Source organism: Schistocerca piceifrons, chromosome 6 (assembly GCF_021461385.2).
Source record: "Schistocerca piceifrons isolate TAMUIC-IGC-003096 chromosome 6, iqSchPice1.1, whole genome shotgun sequence".
Taxonomy (NCBI): Eukaryota; Metazoa; Arthropoda; class Insecta; order Orthoptera; family Acrididae; genus Schistocerca; species Schistocerca piceifrons.
In genome coordinates, this window is record NC_060143.1 from 424425825 (window position 1) to 424441351 (window position 15527).

General features: G+C 39.5%; 1 protein-coding gene across 1 annotated transcript in view; it reads left to right on the forward strand.

Annotated features, from left to right (window-relative positions):
- Positions 1 to 15527, forward strand: part of LOC124803360 (neural-cadherin-like) — a 230214-nt gene that overhangs the window by 206368 nt on the left and 8319 nt on the right. Inside the window, 1 exon segment of the mRNA XM_047264545.1 lies at positions 3238 to 3438. Within this exon segment, the coding sequence (XP_047120501.1) occupies positions 3238 to 3438 (201 nt within the window).

Here is a 15527-nt window from a genome sequence, read left to right on the forward strand (position 1 = left end):
CTAATAATACCTGCAACAACTTTTTTTCAGCAGATGCTGCAAAATCTTACAGTTTTTATCGTATTTTTCATTGGTCCTTTAGATCATACATTGTACAAAGAAATGCATCATAATAATGTATGATATAAAAGATCAATTAAGAATACAGTTCAATATGGTCAGTTTTTGCAGAATCTTCTGAAAAGGTGATAATTAGCGTGATCAATAAACCATTACCTCTTTATTTCATATGACTGAAGCTGCTACAGATGCTTCAGAACCTTAAAAAGTTATTAATAATGAAGAACTCTGTTCTCCATCATCTTTAGCTCACACTAAGAAAATGTTATTGTGTTTGTTAACACTTATTCACTTTTTCCTATTCTTAAAATCAAAGGTATTTTGTAACCTGAGTGACAGTTTTGTTGACACTATCTTTGTCAGCAAATGTGTCCAATGTATGACTGAGTGACCTATTTTATATCCTTCAGGTATTAATAACATAACAAACATTGTCTGGTGATTAGGATCAACATATTCTCACTTAGGTTTTGAAAACAGATGAAATTTCATCTTTCTTGCTGTCAATGTCATCATTCACTACTGCACTTTAAACGTACTGTAAACATAAGTTTAAGTACTACAGTACAGCCAAATTAATACTTAGAGCTGTCAGCCAAATGTAAAGGTAATCTTAATATATCAGGCAACTTTAAACTGTATATTCTGATGATGCTCTTGTTCATTTGAAGAGTGAAACCAGTTATAATAAAAAATACAAAGTGCGACTTGTAGCTATTTTTGAAAACCTGCTCTTGGTATATTCTCACTTTCTTTTAAAAAGTACTTCTGCAACTTAAAATTAATATTATCTAAGTAAAAACTTGATAAAATTCTCTTGAGCTTCCAGCTGCATCAAGTGGTTTGAAATCCAAGAGCTTTTGGCTGAATACTACTTGGCCCTTGTCAAGGGACTGCGACCGTCCTTATACAGCCATGCTGCCTTCTATTACATGTCCAGTACTTGCTCCAGAGCCATATAAGGTAATGTTTTCATTGCTTGCCTGCCGTCCTGCCATGCCCAAATCAGCTTTCAGATGTCTGGGTCCCAAGCCATGCTTAGCTGCGAGCCACCGCCTCCATTAACGGTGTTGTCACAAATTATTATCTTGATTGGTTCTTTCATTGTACTATACCCAGAACTTTTAGTCATGTAATAACAGGTGTATGAATGCAATACAATGTCCACTTCCTGGAGCATGCTCTGTTACTGCTGATTTCTTAGGGTACACAAGGTGAAAGCATAGCTTATGTTCTAAGCAGCACTGTTCAATACTACACACAGTTTGTCCAGCATAAAATTTTCCATGCCCACATGGTGTTCTATATACCCCTGGAGTTCTGAGGCCATCATCATCTTTCACAGGTGTCATGAGTTGTGTAATTTTTGCAAAGGCTGAATTGATTTTACATGACTGAGCCACAGAATGGCAAAGACACAAGCTGCTTTGAGTCCTCCTTGGAGTCCATCTGCCCACATGTTTTCTGAAAGGTGGCTTGTGAAATTTGGCAGTTGTTGTAGCCATCGCACCTGAAGACTTTCCATAAATGGCTTAGTACCTTCAACAGGTTTTCAGTTTTTGAGATAGCTTCTTCTCAATGCATCAGGCTCCTCAGAATAGAATTTTTCTGTGATGGGTGCTGATAGCGTGCAGATATTTGTCTGTGTGGGTGGGTTTTCAGTAAACACTACTACACACAGTTTGTCCAGCATAAAATTTTCCATGCCCACATGGTGTTCTATATACCCCTGGAGTTCTGAGGCCATCATCATCTTTCACAAGTGTCATGAGTTGTGTAATTTTTGCAAAGGCTGAATTGATTTTACATGACTGAGCCACAGAATGGCAAAGACACAATCTGCTTTGAGTCCTCCTTGGAGTCCATCTGTCCACATGTTTTCTGAAAGGTGGCTTGTGAAATTTGGCAGTTGTTGTAGCCATCGCACCTGAAGACTTTCCATAAATGGCTTAGTACCTTCAACAGGTTTTCAGTTTTTGAGATAGCTTCTTGTCAATGCATCAGGCACCTCAGAATAGAATTTTTCTGTGATGGGTGCTGATAGCGTGCAGATATTTGTCTGTGTGCGTGGATTTTCAGTAAACACTGTGGCTGAGACATGCATTTGCTTCATGGAAGACAAGGATGTCAAGGAATGGCAGGGTACCCTTTCTCTCTGTCTCAATCATGAACATGATATCTTTGATTTGGTCTAAGAATTCTTCCAGCTTTTGACATCCAATGAATGTGTCACCGACATAATGATAAAAGTAACAAGACTATGTAGGAGTGGTGTCCAGGGTGATAACATCAAAGTACTCCATAAACAGGATGGCTACAACTGGAGCTAATAGGCTCCACAGCATGGCACTATTTGCAAGTTAAAATATTCTCTATCATGCAAAAAAATTACAATGCTCTCAGACCGTGCTTAAATAAATCCACATCATTGTCATCAAATAATTTGGAGAGCAGTCTATAGAATCTTCACACACATTACCATCAAAAGTTCTGTAGATCTTCTCTTCCAGTTATTTGACAACACTGTTGTGGATTTATTTAAGCACATTCTGATGACGTGACCTCAGAACACCAGTAGTATATAAAATACCATGTGGGTGCATACTATTGAACAGAGCTGTGTAGAACATAAAAGAAGCTTCACCTTTGGTACCCTGAGAAATCAGCAATAGCAGGGCATGCTCTAAAAAATGGACATTGTATGCCAATCAATGAAACATCTGTTATCACACAGACTAAGAGTTTCTGGGGTAGTGTAATAAAAGAAGCAACTGAGATAAAAATTTGTGACAACATGCTCAACAAAGCTGGTGGCCTGCAGCTAAGCATGGTTTGGGACCTGGCTATCAGAAGATCAAAGCAGGTGTAGTGGTCATGCAATGAAGAAATTCCATTATATGGTGCTGGAGTGAGCACCAGTGACATCACAGAAGGCAGAATGGCTATGTAAGGACAGTAACAGCAACGAAAATACCGTTTCCACTTGACAGTGGTTGAGGACTACTGAGCCAGAAGTTCATGGATTTTAAACGACTGGACATGGTGGAAGCTCTAGAGAATCTTCAAGTACATGTCAATGCACAACCTTGCATTTTTATATTAAGTGAAATCCTGTCTGTAACTACATTTTAGTCTTATTTATAAAAATTATACTTATGAGGTTCTTTCAAATTACAGTTCTGGCTGGAATTATTCTTATTTATAAACATCACTACAACACTGATCAGAAGAAACAGCAGATAAAAAATGATGTACGAGAAAATGTAATTCATTATGATGATGAAGGTGTTGGTGAAGGTGATATGACTTCCTCCAATGTGAAACCACTGATGAGTCCTGTCAACGAAACTGAAATTGTAGTATCTTTTGAACTACACAGTAAGTAAGATTGCAACAGTTATTTGAAGATGGTACTACAAAATACCCAACATATTATCTTTAAAATTTGTGTTAGTCATATACTGCATACTTCGCATTTACTTCAACATAGTGGAAAATACAGACCTTTAACAGTGAGTAACAGGATTTATTTTATTTATTCATTCATTCATCCAGGGACCATCTTACAATGATGTAGGATTTACCATGATAATACAATGAAGATAAACAGCTCAAAAATATACAAACACACAGAATATACAAGGAGTATTCAATAAGCAATGCAATACAACTTTTTTCTCTGCCAGTTTTGGTTAAAAAAAGTGCAGAATCTGTTGTGGAACATTGTGGAATATTCCCACAGTTTCTTGAAGCTCTGGTAGGTGGCAGCACTATACATAGCCTTCAAAATGATGTCTGTAACTGTGGTGTGCTCCAAGCATAGAGTTTCTTTTGGTGGAAAACCAGAGTATTACAGATATTTGTGGTTGCTTGCCAAATGTCTACAGAGACCTGGCAGTGAACAAAATCATCATGAGTCACTGGGTGAGACATCTGTCATCATTGCAATGTGGTTGCACAAGCCTGTCCAATCTCCTGTGTGCCAGTCGGCGACACACAGCTGTGAGTCCTGCAAGGTTGTAACTTGTGGACACTCTCATTTGAAGTGATTCATGATCAGACACCTCACCGCTCAACTGGATGTCTCTTTTGGTAGTGCTGACACAGTGCCATCTGTTCAGGTACTCAAAAGTCTGGGCCTGCTGGGTGCTGGGTTCCTCACTGCCTAACAGAAGATCATAAAGAGCAATGAAGCATCATCTGCGTGGAACTGCTTGTGCATTGTGACAATTTTTTACTTGTCATCATCACAAGTGATGAAACATGAGTTCATCGCTTTGAACTGGAAACAAAATGGCAATCCACGGAGTGGTGTTACACCAGCTTTCCTCTGAATAAAAAGTTCAAAGCCATGCCCTCAGTCAGTAAAATCATGGTGAAGATCTGGGATTGTCATGGTGCTATTCTGTGGTGCAACAATTATTGTGTTACCCTCAGGAAATTGAAGAAAAGACTTCAGCATGTTTGTTGCCAGAAAAATGCAAATAAACTTCTCTTTCTCCAAGGCCTCCCACAAGTCTGCACAACTGAGAGAAGCTCACAAATCTTCATTGGACTGTTCATCCTTATCCACCCTACAGTCTGGACCTCATGCCTTCCAACTTCCACATGTTTAGCCCAATAAAGGGTACATTTTGCGGGAATCAGTATGTGGATCGAAGGGAGGTTATTGACACAGCAAGATGTCTTTGATGCCGACCTGTAGAGTGGTATCATGTGGGCATACAGGCTTTCCCAGTGAGGTGACAAAAGGCCATTACATTGAACAGAGGTTGTTTTGAAACTAGGGTTAGGTAGAAAAAATATTAAAAAAAATAAAAATAAAAAAAAGAGAGGAAAATGACGTGGTGCATTGGCATCCTGAATAGAACCAACCCATTTTCAGAAAAAAAGAAAGAAGTAATGCTTACTGAACTCTGCCTGCATAAGCATCCTTTTGTGAGGATAGGATGAGTGCTTGGCTGTCCCTATTGTACAGAGTGCTATGACATACACTCAATTTTCTCCAGACAACTTGTAATGTAAGCATTGATTGGTTCTTCATCACTACATACTCCTGCACTGTGAGCAAGGTGCTATACCCCTTGTGCTAAATCCAGGCTGTTCATAAAACTGACACCAGGCCCATAAACATGTTACTGTACCCCATGCACATCTTCATGTCTTTCCCCATGATGAGTGACACTCTGAACTCAGAAAAATGACAATACATCACATCATTCACTGCAGATCTTAGTATATGGTTCTCTTGTAAAAGCTTTGTCCTGTGATAAGTTGTTGTAGCTACCACCTTTCATTGTTAACCACTATTATGAGTCCTCTACAAAATTTTTGATTGTGTGGTATGCATTACTGATGAGAAATGTTTTAGCTACCTTTTTAAATAGCTATATTTTAATATTATTTTTCATCTCCTTTTGCAATTTATTGTACAATTTCATTTTCTCATAGAAAATTCTGTTTTGAGCTCTTTTTTTAATTTTTTGTGGTTAATTTAACTCCAAACTGGCACTGGTTCAATGATTATGTGTAGAATGTTTTCCCTGATACACACAACGGAGTGGTCGGCGTACACACTTGCTGTAGTGAGGATACCTAGTTTTGTAAGGCTTTTTTACAAGAAGCCCACCTACAATTTCTAGTTGTTATTTCTGCAGCCTTTTCTGCAGTTTAAAAATTGTGCCCATGTTTTGTTCCATCAACCACCAGAAAGAACCCTATAGCCAAGAACTGAGTGAATGTAGGTACAGTATGTCACCACAAGACAATGGTGTTACAAACTCTTGATAGCTCCATAAGAGCAAAACATGCTAATGACATTCTTTATGCTAGCTTCTTTGTCTGTTCATTAATTTATGATCAAAATTCATCCCTGAAAACTTTGTGCTTGTTACACAATCTATAGATTTATCATCTGTGCTTAATGCAACAGAATCGTTTTCCGTCTTTACTATGAAGTGCATAATGTTTGTATCCTTTAAGTGGAACATTAAAGTATTATATACTGCTCAATCATAAAAATCCTTCAGGGTATCATTTGCTTTCTCTAATAGCAGTTTAGGTGTTTTATCAGTGACTTTGATATAGTGAAGGGAACTTTTGTCCATGTCTTATACTGTCTGAAAAGTCATTGATATACGAGGGCTATCCAGAAGATAACAGATATTTTGTCTACTGCAGCAGTGGGTGCGGCTACAGCCACCATCTTTATGCTGTAACATTCCTACAGTCACTATGCATCCAGCAATGATAGTGTATGGTCTGTTTCTCTGCTGCTTTGCTTTCTGTGATGTGTTAAAATACGCACTGCAATAGAAAATTCTGCCATTTTTGAAGTGCATTCTGTGGTTAGGATTTTGTTAGCAAAAATCTTCAAACCAATGTAAATTTGCCAAACGCTGGTAAAGTTAAGGCAGGTGATACAAAACAAGCATCAAGGACAACTTAGCATAAAAGTTGTGTTTTTTCATGAATACACATGTCCACATGCGGACAATTGAGAGCTCCAAGGGTTTTTGGATGGGAGGTGCTTGATCATCCACCATACAGCGCAGATTTAACACTGAGCAACTACCACCTCTTTCCATCAATGAAGACATGGCTCACTACACAACAGAACAGCTACTACCTCTTTCCAGAAACGAAGACATGGCTCACTACACAACACTTTGATACTGTTGCTGAATTGCATGCCAGTATAAACCAGTGGTTGCAATCACAGGCTGCAGATTTGTACAGAGATGGTACTGAAAAACTTGTGCCAAAATATGATACATGTGTCTCAGTTTTAATGGTGGCTGTGTAGAAAAATAGCTTAAGAGAGTACCTTTAAAATGCATTTAATAAAATTTGGTTTATCTGTATTGTCAATTTTTTATTTCCAAATGTCTGTTACTTTCTGGATAGCCCTTGCAGCAGAATTTGACCCTTACAGTACCCTGAAGAACATCTATGTTTATTTTTTTCTTACCTGACAGTTGTTTTACTAAATATGTATCATCAGTAGATGTGAGAACTATCTCTAACTTTTGCACCCTGTTTTCCAGGTAAGATTAGAACCACTCATTTGCTATTCCTCTTATATGTAAAGCTTCTAGCTTGTTTAGAAGTATTTTATGGCCAGCAGTACCAAAAGTCTTGGAGAAGCCTAAGAATATGCCTGTAACACAGTCGTCCTTATGAAGAGCTTCAAGTACAACTTTCATGAACTCTATATTCGCTAATATGGTACTTCTTACACTTTGGAAACCAAAGTGTGCTTTGATAAAAGGGTTGTATTTTTTCATGTAGTTCTTTAGTCTTTCATGATTGATTCAGTAATTTTTTTACGATGCAGACAGTAGTGAAACTAGCCTGTAGTTTTCAATACTGTTCAAATTACCTTTCATTAGTGAGGGCACAACTCATGTGCTTTGGGTGCTCTGGAAAAATACCTGAATTAAAGGACCCAGTTATTATGTTTGTTAACTGGGCTTGTGTGCTCTCCATGCATGCCTTCAGAACAGAGAATGAAACTTCATCTGTGATTGCTAACCTCTTATATTCTAATTTCTGTATTACCTCCCAACTTCAAGCTCTGAAAACATAATATTATTGGATCAATAAACTGACAAAATATTATGCAAGAGTTAATCTGAACAGAAAACAGCAAATAAGAGCAGAAAACTAAGTGCTTTTAATGCGGTTGAGATGGGGGGGGGGGCAGGAAAAAAGTTTCCAGCTCTGTTGTGTAAAACTCTGTTGTCGGATACAACATCATTACACTTGGCATGTAAGTCACTGTGGGTGCTACATGTGTTTTAGGAAATTTAGTTGCAATGTCTCTGCAGTACTACACAAATAGTTGTTTACAGTATTTGCCAATCCCTGTGGATGTTCTATGGCTGCTGTTGGAAATGTCTCCTCAAAAATTAATTTAGCTGGAAGCCTATTTCCATCTCCTTTGTTGAAATTACATTTCACTTTGTAAATCTCAACTGCTCCTTGGACTTTCCTTCTATAAATGCCACTTTCCTTGAACGGCACACATAGGTAGTTTAAAATAATTTCTTTGTCATAGTCTCCTCATGTTTCACTACCACAGGTTACACACTTTGTTTGAACCACATATGGTAGTCATGCTGTTTACTAGTTACCTTACTGTCTTGTCTGTTTCACCTATGTACAGTTTTCTGCAGCTACACGCGATTTCATTGACTTCCACAGCTTGAAGGTAATCAGGTTTGTCTGTTTTGCATCAGAAAAAGTATTTGCTCTGTGTTGAAAAATGTAGTCTGTAAACCAGTTTTCCAAAGAATTCTGCTGATGCAGTCAGTAACCCAGTAACGATTGGTAGCCTAACAGACTGCGAAGGTGAGTACTCATCCATCTTGTCAGAACAGTTAATATTATTTCATTTGAGAGCCCTGTCTATGGACAAATCATCATAGCCTTTGGCCTCCAGTGTCTTCTTTAGGAAATTCAACTCTGGTTCCAAGTTGTTATTGTCACTGATGCAGACGACACATGAAGACAGTGTTGGGTACTACTTGCTTCTAGGCTGGGTGCTTGTACAAAGTGGCATCAAAACACATATTTGTGTTTGCAGGCTTTGTATACACTGTGTGTCCTAGAGTAATGTCATATCTTCTATAAAGTAACACCCCATAACGGAAGATTGACCTCACTCTCTATCTCCAAGTTGACGTTGGTTTTGAGATGAATCACATGTAAGAAATTGTGGGATCTGAGAGACTCTGCTGCATGGCCATATAATAAATGTGTCATCCACATAGTGGGGCTAACAAGAAGGCTTCAGTATTGCCAAGAAGGCTTCAGCGGTGCACTACTTATTGCCTGTTGTTCAAAATGTTCCATAAAAACTTCAGCTGCTACTGGTAACAAAAGATGAATCCTAGCTTGATCACAGGCATAATTCAATCAGGTCACAAATATATGGAGCATTTAGATGCAACTTTGCACTATTATCCAACCCAGAACAAGCAGTGCTCAACACTCTGTCATCGGTTGCCTTCCACATCAGTGACAGTAATCATTGAATTGGAGTTGTTTATTACATGAGAGATGAAAGGCCAGCAGCTATGTAGGTATATCAGTAGGGAGGGCTTTCAAACAAAAAGTGATTAATTACACTTAAACAATGTAGGAAAGGGGATGTTTCCAGAATGAGATTTTCACTCTGCAGCGGAGTGTGCACTGATATGAAACTTCCTGGCAGATTAAAACTGTGTGCCCGACCGAGACTTGAACTCGGGACCTTTGCCTTTCGCGGGCAAGTGCTCTACCATCTGAGCTACCGAAGCACGACTCACACCCGGTACTCACAGCTTTACTTCTGCCAGCTCAGATGGTAGAGCACTTGTCCGCGAAAGGCAAAGGTCCCGAGTTCGAGTCTCGGTCGGGCACACAGTTTTAATCTGCCAGGAAGTTTCATATCAGCGCACACTCCGCTGCAGAGTGAAAATCTCATTCTGGAAACATCCCCCAGGCTGTGGCTAAGCCATGTCTCCGCAATATCCTTTCTTTCAGGAGTGCTAGTTCTGCAAAGTTTGCAGAAGAGCTTCTGTAAAGTTTGGAAGGTAGGAGACGAGGTACTGCCAGAAGTAAAGCTGTAAGTACCGGGCATGAGTCGTGCTTCGGTAGCTCAGATGGTAGAGCACTTGTCTGCGAAAGACAAAGGTCCCGAGTTCGAGTCTCGGTCGGGCACACAGTTTTAATCTGCCAGGAAGTTTCAATGTAGGAAAGAACAGATTGCTGCTTACCATGAAGAAGACATATCAAATTGCAGACAGGCATAATTAAAAGACACTCACATAAAGCTTTTGGCCATAGTCTTCATCAGTGAGTGAGAGAGAGAGAGAGAGAGAGAGAGAGAGAGAGAGAGAGAGAGACCATTCACATAAGCAAGCACACCGCATGAACACACGAAAGCCAAATCCAGCATCTTGGGCTGGAACGATTCCAGCCTGAGATGCGGGAGTTGGCAGTCCTGTGTGTGTGTAAGGTATGCTTTCTTGCTTGCTTGTGTGTGTGTGTGTGTGTGTGTGTGTGTGTGTGTGTGTGTGTGGGCATGCGTGCGCGTGCGCTCCTCTCTCTTACTGATGAAGGCTGTGGCCGTAAGATTTATGTGAGTGTCTTTTGAGAGTGGCCATCTGCAGCTTGACATGTCTTCTTTATGGTAAGTAGAAATCTGTCTTTTTCTACATCTTTGATATTCCTATCTGAAGTTTCCAATGTGTAAACGCTTAAAGATGAATGATGAACCACCTTCTCACTGTTAGGCTACCATTTGATGCTAGAGTTGCTGACCACATAAGCAGAATTATTGAGAAAATGGTATGTGGTATGTCGAGAAAATAAGTACCATTTTGGAAAAAGAACGTCCTAAAAATATCTTTTTCAAACTAAAATTTCTTTTTATAAGTAAGAGCATCTCTTAAATTATTTTTCTGTATAGTTTCCACCTGTGTTCAGGCATTTGTCCAAGTGGGAAACAAACTTTTCTCTGCCTTCTTCATAGAAAGATGTCACCAGTGAGGATAGCCACTGCTGAATACTGTTTTTTTCACTGTCATCAGGTGTCAAAGCATCTCTCTCCAAAACCACACTTCAACTTCAAAAACAAGAAGCTGTCAGAACGTATGATATTAAGGATATACAACAGGTGACTGAACTGCTCCCAACCGAACTGTTCAATAAGGTTTTGAGTGATACCGGTAGACTGTGGATTTGTGTTCTCATGAGGCAAAACAATGCCTTGACTGAGCACTCCACACCTTTTGTTTTGAATTGCACACTGAAGTTTTGTCAATATTTCACAGAATTGTACCATATGATGGTTTCACCTCTGGGAAGTAACTCAACAAGCAGGATGCTCTCTCTGTCTCAGAACACAGTGCTCATGATTTTTTGTGATGACAATTTTGTTTTGAATTTTTGTTTTTTGGGGAATCATGAATGCCTCCACTCCATCAACTGTTGTTTTGATTCTGCAGTGACATGACAGACCCATTTCATCACAGGTCACAATTCCATTTAAGAATTCATCTCCCTCATCATTGTATCAGGTAAGAAAAGTCAAAGCCCTGCCAAGTCTCTTCATTTTATGGAAATCCTTAAGAATTTTCTGAACTCAACAACTTGCAAAAATTTAAGTTATTTGTGACAATCTCATGCAAAACGGTTTTTGAAATTTGTGGAAACTTATCATAAACCATCTGTTTTCATAAATTTTCTCATTCACTTTCTCAACCAAACCATCACTGACTACAGAAGGCCTCCCACTCCATGCTTTGTCATGAACTTTGGTTCATCTATCATTTAATTGTGCCAGCCACTCTATCAGGATCCCATGAGTTATTACATTAGCATGATAAATCTGTATAATTTGACAGTAAGCTTCAGCTGGCTTAGCATTCTTCACATTCAACAACCATATTACAGAATGCTCTTCATATCTGACAGGCTCAGAGATTGTCTTAAACATTTTGAATGATCACTAACAAATGTGAACAGAACACAATTCAACTGCAATGGCATCAGTGGAAAGACAATAGTCCAGAGAGATGAATGTGAATGTGCGAAACTGTGACACTAGTGCTGTTGGGGTGGTAGAAAAAAACAGTACTCACTCTTTGGAAATGCCTCTTGAACAGATAGCGTGATGTGTGACTGGAAAGTATATATGGATGAAACAAGAAGGCGGTAAAACAATGTATTAAAGAATATGCATACCATATGTGGTTAAAACAAAGTGTGGAAACTCCAGGTAGGAATATCAACAATGTAGGAACAGACAGATTGCTACTTACTGTAACGAAGACATGTCAAATGCATACACGACCACCAACTCCAACATCTCAGTCCGGATTGCGACATCATGTGAGATGCAAGCAGTAATCTGGAGGGGTGGAGAAGGGGAAGGGATAGTAGTGGTCTGTACATGAGTATCCCTTCCCTTCCCCTTCTCCAGCCCCTCCAGATTGCTGCTTGCATCCCACATGATGTTGCATTCCGACTCGAGATGCTGGAGATGGCGGTCGCAGTTTTCTTGTGTGTGTGTGTGTGTGTGTGTGTGTGTGTGTGTGTGTGTGTGTGTGTGTGTGTGTGTCTTTTATTGATGAAGGCTGTGGCCAAAAGCAATATGTGAGTGTCTTTTAATTGTGCACATCTGCAACTTGACGTGTCTTCTTTACAGTAAGAAGCAGTCTGTCTTTTCGTACATTGTTAAAACAAAGTTTGAAAAGAATGGTAACAGAATATCAGGAGATCCACAGAAAGGGTGTTAATTTCAACAGTGTACAAAAGTGAATATAATTTCAATGTAGGAGAAAGCTATAGGCTTTCAACTTTGTGGATTCCCCTAATCAATGAAGTAAATAAATACTCAGCCATGGTGTGTGAGGGGTACAAATATCAACCAGACAGCCAACGTTACACCATGATGATAATATTTTGATTAACATTCCTACTCTCTTGCTCAGCCTACTTTGCTATCTATCCAATGACAGTTATGTATTAATAGTAGCTGAAAGAATTTTAGCCAGTAACCCCACTTCTTCAGAATAAGATAAGGAAAAACTTCTTTTATAAGTGGACATGGCAGTAGTCTTTGACAGTGTTCAACTAACCAGGAACACAAGATCTTGAAGATCCAAGCAGTGGTGTTGGGTTGGTTTGTTTTGGAGGAAGGTCTCATAGGATTAGGGGAGGATGGGGAAGGAAGTTGACCATGCCCTTTCAAAGGAACCATCCCAGCATTTGCCTGGAGCAATTTAGGGAAATCGCAGAAAACCTAAAGCAGGATGGTCGGACGTGGGATTGAACAGTCTTCCTCCTGAATGCGAGTCCAGTGTGCTAAGCACTGTGCCACCTCGCTCGGTCGCAGTGGTGTTAAAATGTTGATTGTACAAGAACAAATTGAATAGGAACATGAAGTGATCTAACAATGTAGAATATTTTTCCTTCAGTGACAACCGCCATGAAGTCTGCAAACTTATATAGTAATGGCAAATCTTGATACACCTTACATTAATTCCAATAACACTGTTATTGTTGTTGTTGTTCTGGTCTACTCTCCAAAACCGGTTTGATGGAGCTCCCTAGCTTGACTTTTTTGTACAATCTTTTTAATCTTTGCATAACTATTACAATGTACGTTGACTTCACCTGTTTACATACTGCCCAGATTAAGAGATCCTGCAGTCAAGCTTTGACTTCTATTACACAATTTTTATCCCCTATGCTTCCGTTCACAACCAGAGTAGCGATTTCTTGATGCTTTAGGATGCGTCCTATCAACAAACCCCTTATTTTGGTCAAGCAATGCCAAAATTTTTGTTTTCTGTCAAGTTTGACTTAGTACCTTCTTATAAATTATCCCATCAAACTATCTAATATTCAGCATTCCTCTGTAGCACCTAATTTCAAAAGCTTCTGTTCTTATTGGAACTACTTTTCCTCTATGTTTTAGCTTTGCACAAGGCTACATTCCAGACATATGCTTTCAGGAAAGGCTTCCTTCAATGTATGTTCTTTAAAATCTCACACCATTTGTGAGAAAGGTAGGTACAAGGGCATGCTGAAAAATAATGCTTCTGAATTTTTTGTGTGAAAACTCTTAAAGCTTTTTAAGTAGAACAAATGTTATTAGCAATTTGCACCTTTATTCTTCATGTCTACATATTTATTTCTCAACATAGTCACCCTGGCAATTAGCACATATCTCCCAATGAGAGACCAGTTTGTTGACACCATCACTGCAGGATGTGACTATTGACAGAGCCAAAACCTCACTTCTGCATTTACAGCTTCATCACTATCACAGAGACATCCTTGAAGTTGTTTTTAAGTTTTGGTAACGTACAAAAATCAGACAGGGCCAGGTCAGGACTGTATGGAGGGTGACCTATGTCAGTTACCCAAGGCGTCACATTATTGCAAATGTTGCAGCGTGTTGTGTGTGATCTGGCATTATCATGCTGAAGGAGGGATGCTCCATGTGGATGAAATCTTTGAGTTAAAAACTCAATGACAATATGCTGTTTCTCACACACCAATGTAGTCACATTACACATGCCACATCTGCAGATATGTAGACATGTAGAATAAAGTGTAGATTATTCCAAAATGAAATTTTCACTCTGCAGTGGAGTGTGCACTGATATGAAACTTCCTGGCAGATAAAAACTGTGTGCGAGACCAAGACTTGAACTCAGGACCTTTGCCTTTCACGGTAGTGTGCTCTACCACCTGAGCTACCCAAGCACATCTCACAACCCATCCTCAAAGCTTTAATTCCACCAGTACCTCGTCTTCCACCTTCCAGACTTCACGGAATGTCTCCTGCATATCTTGCAGAACTAGCACCACTCGAAGAAAGGATATTGCAGAGACATGGCTTAGCCACAGCTCAGGGGATGTTTCCAGAGTGAAATTTTTACTCTGCAGCAGAGTGTGCACTGATATGAAACTTCCTGGCAGATTAAAACTGTATTCCGGACCAAGACTCGAACTCAAGACCTTTGCTGTGAGAGTGGGTTGTGAGGGTGGGTTGCGAGTCGTGCTTGGGTAGCTCAGTTGGTAGAGCACTTGCCTGTGAAAGGCAAAGGTCCTAAGTTTAAGTCTCAGTCGGGAACACAGTTTTAATCTGCCAGGAAGTTTCATATCAGCGCACACTCCACTGCAGAGTGAACATTTCATTCTGAAAATATCCCCCATGCTGTGGCAAAGCCATGTCTCCACAATATACTTTCTTCCAGGAGTGCTAGTTCTGCAAGGTGCAGAGCTTGCGTGAAGTTTGGAAGGTAGGAGATGAGTTACTGGCAGAATTAAAGATGTGAGGGCAGGTCATGAGTTGTGCCTGGGTAGCTCAGTTGGTAGTCCGGCACACATTTTAAATCTGCCAGGAAATTTCATATTGTGTAGAATATTAACATTTGTTTTGTTTAAAAAACTTTTGAGTTTTCATATAAAACATTCAGAGATATTTCTTTTATGCATGTCCTTGTATTTATAATGGTTTGAGCAGCCATGTCAAGAACTTCTTCTTAGTGTGTTACTATATTTAAAGAACTTTTTTTTGTGTATCAAATACATTAAATGATTGGGTACTTGCATGTCAATGATGATGAAATGATGATAAGGACCACACAACTATGAAACAGATGCTATTCTTTAACAACAATGTAAATTGACAAGATGACATTCATTATATGTAAACTGAAGGTGGAGGGGGGAGAAAGGCAGGGAAAGGGAAGGGATTACCGCTGTCAGCTGCTTTGGGACATTACATGGAATCAGTGATGATGAGTGTAAATGTGTACTTGACTGGGATTCAAGTGCAGGATCTTCTGCTTAGAAGACAGATGCATTAACTACTGCACCATCCAGGACACAATGTTATCGCAAGTGCACGGACTATCTTGGCACACCTCATGGCTGACCCACATTCACACCAAGCACTACCT